This window comes from Ascidiella aspersa, chromosome 5 (assembly GCF_963924565.1).
Source record: "Ascidiella aspersa chromosome 5, kaAscAspe10.2, whole genome shotgun sequence".
In the NCBI taxonomy this organism is placed as follows: Eukaryota; Metazoa; Chordata; class Ascidiacea; order Phlebobranchia; family Ascidiidae; genus Ascidiella; species Ascidiella aspersa.
The window spans coordinates 2,151,056-2,168,772 of NC_139451.1; the positions used below are offsets into that span (position 1 = coordinate 2,151,056).

The window sequence follows — 17,717 nt, forward strand, 5'->3', positions numbered from 1 at the left end:
AAAGATTATACTGAACTTTGTAGATGTTCTAATTATGGCTTTGATTGGGTTGCGAAAAACAAACAGAAAACTAAATCAAACGCAAATAGCCAACAAAATAACAGTGCTAGCTTAACATCGCAAGAACTCAAAATACAACACGGTTTCAGGAAATAAAACCGACAATAAAGCTACAGAAATCCCACAGATACTGCAAAATTAGTATTTACTTGTTATCCGCAAAAATGCAACTTTTTTGGCCTGTTTATAACAAATTAAATTCAGGCACTTTAAATTACGCAGAAAAACACACAAGAAACCAAAATAAACGATCAAAAGCTCTTAGCGGTAGATTTCAGTAATTCATGGCGCAATGCATTTACAGTACTCGTATTGCACAAATAAAAAATATCAAACAACATCTCTTTTAATACTTTAGACGACATTGGTTTTTCGAATCAGCAAAACAAAATTAATTAAAAAAACGCTATTTGGGTGCAAAGAGATTTTAATTAAATTAGACCAGACTGATAGCTGTCGTTATATAAAGCGGTGAAAAATCGAAAAGATATCGCTTTAGACGGTGGTACTTTTTGACCCACTTTACGTATTGTTTTCACGTAACATCATCGAAAAAATACAACTATCGGGCAACCCCTAATTCATCGAAAAACAGAATCGGCTTTCCAATTCAGTTGTCCAATTATATAAATTGCGTCATAGCGTTGGCTAATACGACCAGTTTGCAGAAAGTTTGTTATAAAAACGTGTTTTTTATTCAGTTAACCAGTTACAAAAACTTGATTAAAAATTGTTCAATTTGACCAGTTTGCAAAACGTTGGTTGTAACAAGTTGTTTTTTTAAGACGAGAATTGGTTGTGTATTGATTAAAAAGACCGTCCAGTTGACTAAATGTTGGTTGTTGATTGGTAATACAACTAACCAGTTTACGAAAAGTTATTCGCCAGTCCAACAAAACGTTCGTTGTAATCAGGTTTACGTCTAGGATTTTTTTCTTGGCAATGTTGAGGTTGTAGTGGATAAGTACTGGGGGTTTGAAGACGACAAGTTGTTGACCCGAGATCCCAACTGGTCGTATTTGCCACAACTTATCTTCTTTAGGAGAGGGTGGAGCCACAACTTTCTGATATTCGGTTGGCGAAGGCAGTTCATGATAAACATGGAGAGTCCCTGTGCAATTACAAGAGTTTTTAGCGTTAAACTATTGATACTTAAGCCCTAATCGTTGGTCAAAATGCGGGGACTGAAGGGCCTAGATCACAGTTGTTAAAGACATGTGTGTGTGTATCGTACATTTAACTCAGCGGGTAAAGCGACGGTTATGGTATGGCCGGAGGTCGTTAGTTCGAACCTCACTGCGGGCTAGTTGTTTTTCTAGCCTGCCTTGCTTGCATCAGTGATCGACAGCTTCGGTGAAATTGTAATGGTTTCGGGTGTACTAGTGATACGTTAGTTGTAAAAGTGGGTCAAAAAGCAGTTTCAGAAAGTCGGATGAAGGTTACTCAACACATATGTGTGTGTATTTTTCCGTTAAACTAGTATTTTGTATTAATATTACGGGTAGTTGCAGCTCGAATTGCAAAAATTGTACAAACATGATAAATCCTTTTTTTCTAATTGAGAGGCAAAAATTTTCTTTATTGTTAAGTAGTTTAGTTACCTTCAGTTGTTAACCTAATATTTTTTAATAATTTGCTTTTCAATGCAAAATCGCTGCATTGGATCACAAATAACGTCAAGAGTTCAATAATATGAAAAAACTATTTGCATATTGCCCGAACAGGTGGTCGAATTTTGGTACTTGAATAAAATAAAAACTTTTTTCAGGCTTACTTGTAGAGAATTGAAGATCGTGAATAGCCAAGCCATTATTTCGATGTAATAAACATTCTCGGAAAAGAGCATCAGAAATCCAAACACCCACGTCAGTCCCATCATAAGCACCAGCGTGACGACGACAATCAAGTCTTGTGACGTGGTGCGATCCGCTTTGGTTGATTGAACCTAAACAAGGTGAAAGTTTGCTTCTATTAACACAGTTATTTATCGTTGTGCTTCAAATTAAATTCCTTTTTATTGTGAAAAGGGGAGTTTCACACAACTTGAGCCAGAGCAGAGGTACCGTGTTTCAAACAAGTCATTTTGAAATGACTTAAGTCTTGCGACTTTAGTTCGCTTGAGTCAAGTCAACTCATTTATAAACTACGACTTAAGTGCGCTTAATCAAGTCAAGCCATTCACCAACAGTGACGTAAATGCACTTAAGTCATCTAAAAACAGTCATTTAAATGTCCCTAGTTTAAGTCAAGTCACGTAAAAACAGTGCCCAAGTGTACCCAAGTCATTACAGCACCGATAATTACTTACAGTTCTTCGTTTGCATGTGAGATGAACCGTGATAGTGATGCAGAATACGGCGTTGGTGAGGGCCAGAAGCACCATTGGAAGCAAGAAGGCAAAGTTGAAGACGTGCTTGCCAACAGCCAACCAGCAGATGTTGGAAGCTTTGTAGCCGGAAACGTAGAATAACTCGTCTGCAACGAACAATCAAAGTTAGTAGTTTGTCAAACAAATGCCCTAATACACGAACATAAGACGCCCCAAAATACAAAAAAAAAATTAGTTCCAGGGCTTTAAATGAGTATTTGGAGCTGTGTGCAACAGAACACATAATCTGAAAATGGAACTTACCCAAATAGTTATTACCATTGATAGGACATTTTTGTATTTAAAAAAAAAAAAAAAAAAAAAACATTTTGTATTTTGTGGCAAAAATGTTTCGAATTTTCTTAGCAAATGATACCATTAGAAATTTATATTATTCTACGCGAAAAAAATATCTCGACTGGAATTTTTTTTATTTTCAAAACGCAAAAGAAAAAAAAAAGTTAAAAGTCATTACCGATAAAAAAGTAATTTACCGTTGCGCTTATTAATTAAAAACAATGCTAATTTGACTTCTTTTCGAAACGCCAAGAAAACTTACATTGAATGTTGTAAACAAGGCCCCAATATAAAACGCGTTATTCTATGTGAACAGATCTAAAAGTCATTAACAAGAAATGAAAAACTTATTTTCAGTACATACTATGCCTAATAACAACAACATATTTTTATGTAGGCTGAGGTTGCAAAGAAATGATTAAAAAAAGTATTGCCCCTTTAACCTCAACTGAAACATTGACATTTAATATTAAAAATAAAAAAGAACTTACTCTCAGTCAATTTGTTTCGACTTGCTTAAAACTTACTTCGCTCGTCGGGCAGAATCCCCGGTTGTTGGTCTCTGGGGTCCATGTAGAAGATAGTAACCCCAGCACTGAACGCCACTATTACGAATGGGACCCCGTATGAGAATAAAGCCGCGTATTTGCCAGTTGAAGGCGACGAGGCACCTAGGACCTTAAGCGAGAAAATTAAGTGTTATCTAGGCTTTCTGTCGTTATTAAATTATGTCATTTTTCATGCATTGTGCAGAGATATATATTTCGCAAAAAAGGCATTTTCGTCTCTTAATTGGATTGAATTATATTTTCAATTATAATTTCTATGAATTATATTTTAAGGGCAAGCTATCTTGTTTAGAAATATAAAAATAACGTTTAATCGAAGACAAATTGGCAGCAGGTTAGAACACTGCTCCGCTAATGCTTGTGTGAAAAATTAAAACTAAATATCTCCTTTACTTAATCTGTTAGATATCGACCTTTTTGGCTTTGGCAGTAATTATCAAGCTACATTACAGATCCGTGCATAGTGTACCTAAGCAATAATTTTACAGCTTTCTTTAAGTCTTTGTGGTGAACTTATAAAGGTGCTTTGCTAACTCTTATCAGATAAACGACCTTGACCTCACCTTGACGAGCACGCGGTACATGTTGAGTCCATTTGCAGCCATCCAGCACCACGCAACCAGCAGGAAATAGTGGAGAACTACTGTGTTGAAGTAACAGAGAGATGTGTGGCCCACATTGGTGACCCCGAACAAAAAGGTAAGGTTAACTGCTAGCAACGCGACGCACGTGTTTGCTAGGTAGAGGGTAGGCTGGCGGCTTCGAAGCTCTCTGTGGAAGAATGTTAGGTGTTAATCTTTGCAAATTGTCCTATTTGTCTAAGTCTGAAGATGGTAATCAGTTGGCAGTATATAAAGCAAATTGTATCGAATTCTTGACAAACTTTCGCGTTATTAGGCCAAAGTAAATAACTTGGCTACTTTCCACATGATTTTCTACTTTGACCTGATAAAGCACGGTTGTGCGAAAGGGCACATGGTTTGCTTTCTATTTGACCCTTTCGTCCGGCTTAGGTGGTAATTTTTGTAAATGGCTGTATTTGTCCAATTCTTAATAGGGTAATCAGGCATAGGCGTAGCCAGGGGGCCACAGGGGCCATGCCCCTCATAAAATATATAAATATTTTACTCTTAATAATTTGTTTTGTAGCATTTATGAGCATTACCAAATCAGTCGATCACAGGCATGCCACACCTTCAATTGTCATGCACTGTTACGTCACGAACGATGTAGTTATTATTACGTTTGCTATACTTATTAATCTAGTTTTGCTACTTTTAAGTCAGTTTGGTTTTGCTCTCTTGGGTATTGCGCTAAAACTCAGTCAGGTTCTGCTCATATCGGCCATCCTTAACCATTTTTTGACTTTTTTTTTTCTGGAACCAATTAATGCCTTAAAACCATGTTTTTACCCATTGTTTTCCTGGCCTAGACCAAATAAAAGCCTTGAGCCCATTTTTCCCGAGCCCAAAAAACACCATGACCAAATTATTTCACCCAATTTTTTTCCTGGTTTAAAAAAATGCCTTGCCCCAATTTCTGGACCCATTTTTTTGCTTGGCAAACACAGGTTAAAATAAAACTTACGGTACACAGACATAGACACAGAAAGTTATCAGGAGTCCAACTGTAGAAATGCCAAGTCCGATATAGGTGAAAATTGTGAGCGCTCCCGCAGATGGAAGGACCTCGGAACGCTGTCAACAGTCGAACAATTGAAACGTAACAATGGTAAAGAATGAATTGGAGGATCAATGTCGAAGCCCATACAGAAGTGGGAGGCATTTTGTAAATCTTCGGAATAAATCCTAAGATGATGACTGGAGGTTGTAGTTAGACGTAGAATGAGCATCAAATATATTCGAAACGTTTCAAAAATGCTACGTACTTTTGTACGGGTTTTCATATTCATTCTACGTCTAACTACAACCATTAACCATTATCTTAAGATTTATTTAAAACGTTTGAAATGCTACCTACGTCTGTAGGGGCTTTAATATTCCTACTGCTTACTACATATTTGTCATATAACAAAAATGTGACAGACTTACAAACAATGTTGAGAAGCTACCCAGCAAAAATGCTACCTACGTCTGTATGGGCTTTGATATTTGTTCTACGGCTTACGTTAAACCTCCAGCTGTTGTGCCACAAAAATAAGACAGACTTACAAACAATGTTGAAAAGCTCCCCAGCATGTTAGAAGGACACTCTTTGGCGCCGATGCTGGCCGATCGAATTCGTTCAAACTCAGCCAGTTTTTCGTTCCAAATCGTGCAGTAATGGATTGTGAAATTTCGCTGAAAACAAAAACATCTCCGTCAATTTTTATGGAACCTTTTTTAATTATTTTACTGTATCTGAAACCATTGGCAGAACAAGTAGTGATCATAAATTTATTTCGCTTGTTATCTCATTAATAGGTTCTCCTATAACATATTGTACACATCAAGTAGTGGAAATCAGGCAGTCTTTAGCGATAAATTTTAACACAATCTCGACAAGCTTTCACACAAGCGTGCTTCGTCAGGTCAAAGTAAAGAAAATTGCTTATTTTGGAATTGGTCGATTTTTTTTGAGATTCACATTAATTTTAGTCATTTTGGTCAAACTACTTGTCAAGTCAAGTCTTTCGAATATATAGATTTAAGTGCACTTAAGTGTAGTCAAGTAATTTGAATATATAGATTTAAGTGCACTTAAGTGTAGTCAAGTCATTTGAATATATAGATTTAAGTGCACTTAAGTTTAGTCAAGTAATTTGAATATATAGATTTAAGTGCACTTAAGTTTAGTCAAGTCATTTGAATATATAGATTTAAGTGCACTTAAGTGTAGTCAAGTAATTTGAATATATAGATTTAAGTGCACTTAAGTTTAGTCAAGTAATTTGAATATATAGATTTAAGTGCACTTAAGTTTAGTCAAGTAATTTGAATATATAGATTTAAGTGCACTTAAGTTTAGTCAAGTAATTTGAAAGCAGGAATTTGAGTGCACTTAAGTGAATTCTTATCATTTGAAATTCGGGACTTAAGTGCACTTAAATTTTTTAAATCATTCGAATTGACTTACCGTTCCTGTGTTAAATGACTTAACTTAAGTGACTCTCAAGTCTCTTGAAAATATGGACTTAAGCCAAGTCAGGTCGTTTACAAAACTTGCGATAGTAATGATGCCACATATGGTAACGTCATGCAGTAGTGACGTCACAGAATTTGAAGCTACCTTGGTTGAGTCTTTGCTTATGATTTCTCCGTCCGGGTTGGACTTGCTCACATTGAAGGAGGTTATCACGTCTTTTTTGTTTGGAAGATTCGTAAAGTTCCCGAGAGTTATCATGATAATCTGAACAAAGTTAAAGTTGTTTTTGATAAACTGTTGTTACCAGGCATTATATTATTTGAAAAAGCATCTCTGGTAGCGTATTTTCTAAAGTTACAGAAACTTATCTATTTCAACCTTGCAAGTATCACATACGACTATTACTAACAATTTAAGACAATATTAGTAAAATCACTAATTTCCAAAAATTTATTAATTTCCCTGAAACACAAAAATCGAATAACTCATTAATTTTAACCCTTGCGGAAATACGAGAATATATAAGTTTCAACAAAAAAAAACACAAACCTAGATTTATTTCATTTCAATTTCTGTGCTTAATATAAAGTGATAACTTCGCCTATGAACCGCTTAATTTCGACCTTTGTGCCTAATTAATTATTTTAGCCCTATGGAAATTCATTTTCTTCCAAATTACACAAACCAAGCAACTTATAGAAGGAAAAAAAAATAATTTTCAAAATTTGTCTAACAAGTCTCAAAAGCCCAAGAACCAGCATAGTTTAACGACGTTAAATCTCCAAAACATCTAGATTTTTTTTTGGGGGGGGGTTGAAAAAATTGTTCAAATTTTTTTTTATTAATTTTTTTGTGGTAAGTTTGCGTAATTCATTATTTTATTCCCTGTGGAAATTTAAGAATGTAATAATTTAGCCCAAACCACAAAATTAGATAACATATTAATTTGAATTCTGTGAGCAACAAAATGTTGATATTAATACTTGTTAAAATGCAAGATGTTTTTGAATTTATCCCAAAAAAACCTAAAAAAACTCACTAAATAATATATTTTAACCTACAACCTCCGAAACACCTAGATTTATTTTGTTTCGACCTTTGTGCATGTGTTAAAGTGATAATTTCGCCCCCTGCTTACATCGGTCACGTGTTGTTTGGTCGGGTAGAGGTTCTTGTCGTAGAAAAGGACGAACGAAATCCTGACGTTTTTCGGCAAACCTTCGAAAACACTCCCTGGAATGGTTGCGTTCACCGGAACACTTTTACCCTTGGCCTCGGATTGAAAGGTCACCGGTTGAAAGGTCGTGACCCCGCCCACTGTGATGTTCTTAGGAATTGAGATCTGTTGAACATAAGAGATTACCGATAACCGATAATTTATTCCGATACCGATAACCGATAGTTTGGATGACAAGTATCGCGACTCATTGCGATACCAAATGACGTCATTACTGTGCTCAACCAAGCACAAAAGTTTTCGGACAAAAGTTTTGGAAGCCGTTTGTTTTTATCATAGTTATATAACGGCCTTTGTGAAAACAATGATCTTTAAATGTCCTGCTCGTGTGTCCGCTTTTGTTTGTACCTGTTTATTTATTATGATGCCTGATTATAAGCTTGTTGCAATGCGGTATCTCGTACACCCCAGTACTGCCTTTTAATGTGGCGCACCCTTTAAAAATTCTGGGACACCCTGGTATGTACAATACACCCGATTGAAAATCACTGTATTAATGGATGTGTATGTCTGTGTGCCTGCTTGTACGTCTATGTGTAGGGTAAGTATCTCTGTGTATGTCTTTGTGTCTATGTATCTGTACGTACTCGGGTACCTCGTGTATTTCTGTGTGTTTGTGTGTCGGTATGTCTGTGTGTATTAGGGTTTACCTCACCTGCAGTTTTGTATCCTTGGTGGTCAAGGTCAGGCTGTGTTGGTTCGGAGGCAAAGTCACCTTTTTCGAGAAACTTCTGATCACATTGCGTAGTTTCGCCGTCTCCCTAAAATCACGAAAAATGGAGGTGTTCTGACGCGGCTGTGACGTAATGGTCATTATGACGCAATAAAGGCGTCATTGGTGTTGAAGTTGATGAAACATATAGCTTTTGAACTCTCTTCTCGTTTTAAAAAAGTTTTCTATAAACACATGTCCGACCATAGAACACCGAAAGCAATCGCAGGCTAATTTGTCGATAATCATTTCCCTTATTAATATTTCCGGTTTAGGTTATCGAAACTTTATTAAAACATTTATTTTAAAAAATATGGCCGAACAATTTTATAATTGACACAATGCCAGAAAGCAACGGTAAAAACGCTTCTACCGGATTATTAAGTTTATTATTCTCACATAATTGTATTTAACGTGGATAGGATAGGTTAGGTAGTCAAATATATAAAATCAATAAATACCTTCATGATTTGTAATTTAAATTTTAAGTTATGCTAGACACTTAAAAACGCTTTACATCACGGACTCACGTTGCTTTTGTTTGTTGTGACGTGTCATTCTGTGACGTCAAGGTTCCCGATATAACGCTAACGACTGCGATCGTATTGTACAGGGTGGAAGCGGGAATCTGAAAGAACAAGGGTTGGCGGTTCGAATCCCACTTAGGTACATCTCATAAAAGTAAGTTACTTTGTTGTTCAGCGAGAAAAAGCAATGAGCTGTTTTGCAAATGAAGATGACATAAACACTGATTTTTATCAGAGAGGGACCTTACAAAATTTTCAGTGAAGAAAATTAGGTCACAAGAGCTTTGATGTTATACGTACGTTCTAGTAACGTTCTAGTAAAAAACAATTTGATTGCTGTATGTTGCGCTTTGTTTTTTATTTTAAGTTTTGCCTCAGGATAGGAGATGTTTGCAAATTTTATTTTTTGACTTGACTTCTTTTTATCCAAAGACTTGACTTGGACTTGAGTCATTTCAAAATGACTTATTTACAACCCTGTACATTACACAAACCTTCACGGTTGCTTTTGTGTAATAGTCGAGAACTTGTAGTGTTCGGCTGCTGTCCGCTTGCGTCACGTTAGTCGAGTTTGACGTCACAGTGAACAACTTGGCGATTGTGACGTCGACCTGTTTGCTTGTGACGTTTGCGGCGCCGCCTGTGGTCGTTACCTGAAGCGGTGTGAACACATTGGTGGCGATAATATTTTTTTCATATAAAGTTAGTTGATCACTCGAGTTAAAGTTTGAAGTAAAAATATAGTTCACAAAAGTTTTAAATTAAGTTAAAAAAGTGTTTTTTAACATTGAAGTTTTTTAGGTGTGAAAAGGTTTGCGTGACTTAGTGATTAAATTTTTTTCAAAAAAATTGGGTCAATTATTAAGTGATTGGAACAAAGTTTTAATTGAAACAACATTTGAAGAAATATTTTAACATTTTGAACATGGTAAAAAGTATAAATTTTTTCACTATTTTGTGTGTAAAGCAGTAGTGAATAAAATACAACTTTTTATGGAAAAGTTTTAGAAATTAAAGTTTTTAGTAAATATTTGTTTAAATTTTAGGTTAATGGTAAATCATCTAATCGGTCACTTCTAAAGTCGTCCGATACTTGACATTTTATTCCTACTTCATCGAAGGTGACTTTTTAAGGTTTTAAAAAAGATGATTTTGCGTCAAGTAATTTAACGTTAAAAAACCTCCAGTTGTTGACGTGAAAATTTTCTATAAACTTGAATTTCTCGGTAAAAATTGCAGCCTTGGTTTACGACTAATAACTTATATTCCCATAATAAGTTGGCATCGGATCGGCACCGATACCACTCTAGTATCGGACGAGTACCGATACTACGACTTGGTATCGGGTATCTGCTCCGATCCGATATTATGCCTCTACCTTTAATTAAGACACTATTTGATTTTCTTGGATCGCCGACTGCAGCACTTTCCATGCTTGAATTAATTGAGATTGGTTTTGAGTAACATTTCTCAAAAACTTGACAAAATTGCGCAAGTAATACAGAGACATGGCTCATATTTATTCAGCTTTATGAAAGGAACACATCTCCAGACAATTGGTATATATACAGTCCCACCTGATAACCTTATTCTCAACAAAGATTTTTAAAACTGAAAAGAAAAGCTCGCGTTCTAAACTTAACGGTGGACGAAATACTGAAAAAACTCACGTTTTAAAAAACGTAACAAAAACTCATGTTTTGAAAAAAAATCACGTTTTGACAAACAAAACAAAAACTCCCGTTTTAAATAACGTAACAAAAAAACTGACTTTTTTTGAGAAAAAAAATTTTTTTTTAAATCCTACGTTCAAAAAAACCTCACGTTTTGAAAAAACCCTAAAAAACTCACGTTTTTAAGAACACTTGCTGAGGTAGGTGGCGGCGCAAGGCACAACGGTTTGGTGGAAACGCTATATGCTCGAGCATATATCGAGCGGCCTGAAAAAAAAAGAAACGAAAGGAATCTTTTCACACGAGAAGAATATAAATAAACAAACTACAATTGAGGAAACACCATATGCTTGCTAGGGATGTTCGTGCATTTAAAGTTAATATCGGGTTAAAACCAAAATATCTAAATATCAGATATCGAAATAATTAAAAATTTGCCAAGTAAAACTTTTAAACATAAAAGTTGAAATATGGTGTTTCGGAGAAAAAAGTTTCAGATATCGGAATTAAATTGAAAAATCTGGTATTGGAATAAAAAAAATGAATATCGAAAAATAAAATAAAATATCGCGTATCTAAAACAAGATTGCAATTTTGGGTATCAAAGTGAAGCGAAAAATAGGAAATCGCAATAAAATTAAAATATCGGGTATTGGAAAAAAACAAAATAAGCGGTATCGAAGTAAGGTCAAAATACGCAGTATCAATATAATTTAAAAAAGTTGGAGCCATTGGACTCTCTGACTTAAATTGACTCAAGTCAATGTCGAGTGATTTGTTACGCTTTCTCAAGCCTTGGTTAATTTCTGTAAACAACTTATTTTTCACTTCTAAAAGCCCATTGTTTTTTCTTTTCGTTCGCAGGTGTTATCGCCAGCCAGCAAGCAAGCAACGTCGGTTAGAGCACGGCGCGACTGCCGCTAGATGTCTCGCGTGCAACTTGTTATTCCTCGGTGTTTTTTCACTTTTCGATGTTGCCGGTGGGTGTCGGATGCGGGGAAATCCCAGAGGCGAGCGCGGCTCTTTACCTTAGGCAGACGCTTTTCGCTTTCGATCGAGTCTTGTAAATTTACTGTTTTTGTTGAAAAAACAAGCCTCGTTGAAGTTTGCGCCGCGTATCTGTTTTTCGGACGTTTTAAAGATTTTTGTTTTAAGATTATTTTGACTTGATGTGGTTTTACGGACTTTTCGATGCTTTTTTGTTGTTTTCACCATTTTTAAGGCGTTCGTTTTCTTGCCGATTGTGAACGCCTGGTTGCGACGATTTAAAAAATGACATTTGCATCGTTTTTGTCGAATAAAACAAAGGCCCGAAGGAAGTTTGCGTGTTTTCGAAAGTCTTTTCAACTAAATATGGCCAATTAAAGTTGGGTCGAGTCCGATTGCGACGGATATCGAGAGGCTTGCTAAGACAGCGAGCAGTCGGCGAAAATTGAGCGTTGAGGTGCGAAATTTTTTTCGACGACTTTGAGCAGCAAGGCAAAGACGGGCGCAGTTTGAAGCGAGACAAAAGGGGTGTCGTTTTGTCAGTCGATGGCGAAGGCGACACCGCTAGAAAGAAAGTTCACTCCAACTGCGTCATATGTTAAAAGAAACAAGGCGGCCGCGTGGGGTGGTTAGAGAGCGTTGCTAGGTTGGAGGCTCGATGCGCATGTAATGGAGCAACGGGCAAAGTTTGTTGCTGAAGAGAAGAAACAGCCAGCACTGAAAGCAAAGGTCTGACCTGAGCGGTTGTGACGTCACAGCGGGCCGAGAGAGAAGCGAATATCTCGCAATGGTTTTAGGAAAAAGGCAGCTTTAGTATTGAAGGTTTTGGGCGAGCGAGCGAAAGAAATGGCGGCTGCAACTTTCCAAAGCTACAATTTAAAAAAAAATGTCTAATTCTTTTCGCAAAATCTCGGCACTAGTTATGAAAACGTAAAAAATATATACCAAAAAAACTGTAGTATAGGTATCAGTTTTTCGATTTGAACGACACATTATCGGGCGTTACCATAAAAACAGCCGCCGTCAGCAAGCTTAGGCAACAAATTCCGCAATGAAAATGCGCTGATTTTGTCGGTAATGTTGTGTTTCTGCCGTAACGTTTTGCTCATTTAAAAGTAAAAAAAGCAATATTTTGTTAACGTATTGCCGTGTTTTTTTCATTTTAGCATTGATATTATTGGCGGTAAGCAAGCTCGCTTGAAAAACAATATCCTATTGCGTTGCTGCTGTATTTTTGCCCGTGTGATTTTTCGGTAATGGCTCGCCGAAACGAGGCGCGCGCCGAAATCACGAGAAAAAAGCACGACTGGCGCACGCACGCACGGCACGCCGAAACGTCGCCGCTTGCCTTTTTCTTTGCTCAAAGCATTGCGACATACCGACATCGCACCACTTCGAGGACACTGTGACGTTTCAGGTCAAACTGCTGTGCTACAACTTTGCTTTTATAGCCGGTTTTGTAAAAGAAAAAAAACTTGTTATAATATAGACCGAACCAGAAAAAACAAACACGATTAAATGAAATAATAATCAATCCCAATTAGTATAAAAACTCGCGCACTCGCGCATTTTTCGCAGCGTTCGGGTCGCGCCTTTTCAAGCGCCCACTACGATGCGCGCTCATAACGCGAGTGTTTTTCGAGCTGGCAAAACAAAATTCGCACATCAGTTAGACACGTAAAATATCAGATGTTTGGTGAAAAAATTTTTCGTTTTCCTTTTGCGCTTCGGCGGCAATTCGATTTTTCGCCGACGGCCGCAGGGCTCTTCATTTTTCGCGGCGTTCGGGTCGTGCCTTTTCGAGCGCCTATACGATGCGCGCTCATAACGCGAGTGTTTTTCGAGCTGGCAACGCAAAACTCGCACATCAGTTAGACACGTAAAATATCAGATGTTTGGTGAAAAAATTTTTCGTTTTCCTTTTGCGCTTCGGCGGCAATTCGATTTTTCGCCGACGGCCGCAGGGCTCTTCATTTTTCGCGGCGTTCGGGTCGTGCCTTTTCGAGCGCCTATACGATGCGCGCTCATAACGCGAGTGTTTTTCGACCTGGCAAAACAAAACTCGCACATCAGTTAGACACGTAAAATATCAGATGTTTGGCGAAAAAAATTTTCGTTTTCCTTTTGCGCTTGGGCGGCAATTCGATTTTTCGCCGACGGCCGCAGGGCTCTTCATTTTTCGCGGCGTTCGGGTCGTGCCTTTTCGAGCGCCTATACGATGCGCGCTCATAACGCGAGTGTTTTTCGACCTGGCAAAACAAAACTCGCACATCAGTTAGACACGTAAAATATCAGATGTTTGGCGAAAAAAATTTTCGTTTTCCTTTTGCGCTTGGGCGGCAATTCGATTTTTCGCCGACGGCCGCAGGGCTCTTCATTTTGTCGCAGCGTTCGGGTCGCGCCTTTTCATGCGCCCACTACGATGCGCGCTCATAACGCGAGTGTTTTTCGACCTGGCAAAACAAAACTCGCACATCAGTTAGACACGTAAAATATCAGATGTTTGGCGAAAAAAATTTTCGTTTTTCTTTTGCGCTTCGGCGGCAATTCGATTTTTCGCCGACGGCCGCAGGGCTCTTCATTTTTCGCGGCGTTCGGGTCGTGCCTTTTCGAGCGCCTATACGATGCGCGCTCATAACGCGAGTGTTTTTCGAGCTGGCAACGCAAAACTCGTACATCAGTTAGACACGTAAAATATCAGATGTTTGGCGAAAAAAATTTTCGTTTTCCTTTTGCGCTTGGGCGGCAATTCGATTTTTCGCCGACGGCCGCAGGGCTCTTCATTTTGTCGCAGCGTTCGGGTCGCGCCTTTTCATGCGCCCACTACGATGCGCGCTCATAACGCGAGTGTTTTTCGACCTGGCAAAACAAAACTCGCACATCAGTTAGACACGTAAAATATCAGATGTTTGGCGAAAAAAATTTTCGTTTTTCTTTTGCGCTTCGGCGGCAATTCGATTTTTCGCCGACGGCCGCAGGGCTCTTCATTTTTCGCGGCGTTCGGGTCGTGCCTTTTCGAGCGCCTATACGATGCGCGCTCATAACGCGAGTGTTTTTCGAGCTGGCAACGCAAAACTCGTACATCAGTTAGACACGTAAAATATCAGATGTTTGGTGAAAAATTTTTTCGTTTTTCTTTTGCGCTTCGGCGGCAATTCGATTTTTCGCCGAACGTCGCAAAGCGGACAGTTTTCGCTCGGTTGTGCCTGCGCGCTCACAACGCAAGTGTCAATTGGTAAAAAATACAAATGAGTCGAAACTTGATATTTATATTATATACTTGTTTATCCCTGAGTTTGACAGATGTATCGAAGAGCTGTATTTTTTCGTGTGGTATTTGTATTTTTTTAATTTCCCATGTCGAGTTGCGAACGCGAACGTCTGTTATTTATTTTCGTGTTTTTGGACGTTTTTGTTTGGGCGCGGGCAGATTAATTAATGTGGGTTCGGGCAGCAACAAGTGTATACGTTTAATTTATGTATTGCCCTTTTTGTTGCTGTAGGTTAACAACTGAAGGTAACCGAACTTTATAAATGTCAAAGGGTTTTGCCATGAAAAAATCATCTTTTCAAAATCTCAACTTCCTTATTTTGCTGCCTTTAATCGAGCACAGTAGTTACTTTATTTGGTATCGGGTGATCGCGATACTTTTGCTCAAAATATCGTGTAGCGCTTCGGAAAAAAAAAATCGTATCGGTCATCCATAGTGAAAACTGTTGTTAAGCGAATTATTTTTATTTTATTTTTTTTATCGCTGTCCCTACAATTCCATCAAAATAAACATATTTTGTTAATGTTTGTACTGCCGTGTTTGTGTATTTGCTGTGTTGATACTATTGGCTGTAGACAAGCTTGTTTGAAAACCATTTCTGTGTTGCTGCTGTGTTTTTGCTCGTGTTAGTTTCGCCAAAAAATAATGTTTTCACGTACTTTTTATGGCAAGAAATAGGCATTTTAAGTTCTAGGCTTTAGTTGCTCTGCTCGACTGATGTCTGAAACGATAACTAGGGCGGCCATTATGAACAGTTGCTCGCCCGCCAAGTCACCTCCCGAGCTCGTTTTGGCGCGGAGACGGACGATCTCGCAAGCGCATTCGGGTTTACAAACGGTCAGAGCCGACCGAAACGAGGCGCGCGCATCCGTCGCACACACACGCGCGCGCGCGAGAGAGAGGGAACGCAAAAATTGCCGCCGAAAAGCCGCTTTGCTTTGCTTTGCTTCGGAAATCGTTGTTGGCTGCTTTTGAATGTTAAATTTCCTGTCGGGCAATTTTCAAGGCGAACCGCAATTTATATTGCAATTTTAAAAAGGTTTTGGAAAGTAATAGTTGGGTAACTTTTGTAAGCATTCTGGCGATAAATCTCCTGGTACAAGAATTACAGCAGCAACTAACAGTGGCGTTTAAAACTGTAGTTGCAACAAGCTGCTGGTGGTAACGACTTTCGCCAGTAAACTGCTGAATTGACGGGCTCGGCATGAAGTCAAAGGCGTTCGCATTCACTTGAAAGTGTTGAAAGAAAATGTGTTGCCACTTTACAGAGAAAATAATAAAACTTAGGAAAGACTGAAAAATGTGCACAAGTGTTGTTGTTTCGTTCAAGTTTTCAAAAATAGAGCTTCCATCATACAATGTCAGCTGTGAACTTTGGTAAGTTAAAGCAATTCTCTTTGTAGAAACAGAAATGGACTGGGCTGCATTTCAACCGTTTATATTTGACAACATAACTTGCAAGTGTCTTGCTTTACCAATTTAGTGTGTGAATTTTGAGCTTGCTTTAAAAATAATGCAAAGTTTTTGTTTTGGCAAAACCCCTTTATTTCAGTTTAACAACAGCTCTCCAGTTTTAGCTTCACCTTCTTATGCACACTGTGTTTTTGTGATTCAACAATGTTTCACGACTTTGCCCAATACAATATTGGTAATGCAATAGTGGCATAAAATCACGCGGGGTATTTCACTTTGTTGTTCATGAGCAATTTTCACTTTGTTGTTCATGTACATATTTTTCGCCTTTTTTATAAGTTTGCGATATTGGACGAAAACGTGGATTGCTTCCACTGGTTGAATTTGATTTGTTTCGCTAGTAGACTTAAGAAGCCTACTGTTTTCAGTGAAAAGGAAAAACAGGTTTTCAATTAAAGAACTTTATTTTGAAAAAGGTATTCCATTTTTCAATTTATGCTTCAAGGTTTAAATAGGCTTTCGTAAACCACCTAAAACTACTTAACGTAGCCCCAAATGTCCATGGACCCCAGTTTAAGAATCCCTACTTTAAGGTGTCTCCTTGGGACACATGGCAGTCTTATGGGGCCATGAGCATATATGATAATGTTTATTACCCAGTATAGAAACAAATTTGTGATTTTCATGATGGCTTTGTAGACCTCCACAGTGACTTTTCATTGGCACGTTTTTCAAAATGCTAAAATTACCCGAGCAATGTCAAGTCCTTTGAAAAGAGTGACTTAAGTGTACTTGGTAGTCTGTATGTATTAGTTTACTCATCTTACAGTTAAACTCTAAAAAGTGTTTTAAAGCATGACTTTAGATACATTGGACGTTCTGTAACCTATTTTTCAAAATGGTTAAAAAACTTAAGCCAAGTCAATTTATTTGAAAAGAGTGAGACTTAAGTGTTCTTGGTAGTCTGCAAACATTATTTAATCATTTTAGACCTTAAAATGTTTCTTAAAATATAACTTTAAAGGCCTTTTGAGGTTCTGTAAAGCATTTTTTCAAATGGTAAAAACACTTAGGTTCTATTATTTGTTGTAAAACAAAATTTATCATGTTTCACATTTTATTAAATTGTTGTTCCAGTATTGTTTGCGATAATCGGAGTGGCTGGTACAAGTCGACCATGCTTCAACCAAGCTTATCGGCACCACAATGCAGACATGCAAGGGGCCTGTGGCTTGGAATCAGTGTTTTGAGGTTCGTACGATTTCCTTAAGTTGTTTGATGAATGTACTGTTGCTGTCAGGCATTGTATCAATTGTAAATTGTTTTTTCTTACGTTGTTTGCCGGCCAGAACTAAATGTTAAATTCTTTAATTTTAAGCATCATGGTCCAATAGCTAGAGTTCAAGTTTAACTGTGTTACTTCAACTTTGTAATTACCTGAACAAGTTTTCAGATTTGTGTTAATATTCCACCCTTGAAACACACCAACAATTAAAAAATCATTTGTGGTACACCTAA

General features: G+C 37.7%; 1 protein-coding gene across 1 annotated transcript; it reads right to left on the reverse strand.

The window, feature by feature from the left end:
- Nucleotides 1-480: 480 nt before the first annotated feature.
- On the reverse strand, nt 481-15,992 carry LOC146141458 (adhesion G-protein coupled receptor G2-like). The gene is made up of 13 exons (XM_083390131.1): nt 15,909-15,992; nt 9,349-9,507; nt 8,858-8,955; nt 8,271-8,376; nt 7,517-7,720; nt 6,523-6,642; nt 5,466-5,594; nt 4,882-4,991; nt 3,858-4,065; nt 3,253-3,403; nt 2,369-2,535; nt 1,835-2,005; nt 481-1,171 (listed from the first exon to the last, which is right to left on the reverse strand). Exons 1-13 carry the CDS (start codon nt 15,990-15,992, stop codon nt 983-985), a joined length of 1,896 nt encoding a protein of 631 aa, XP_083246257.1. The 3' UTR covers nt 481-982.
- Between the last annotated feature and the right edge of the window lie 1,725 nt (nt 15,993-17,717).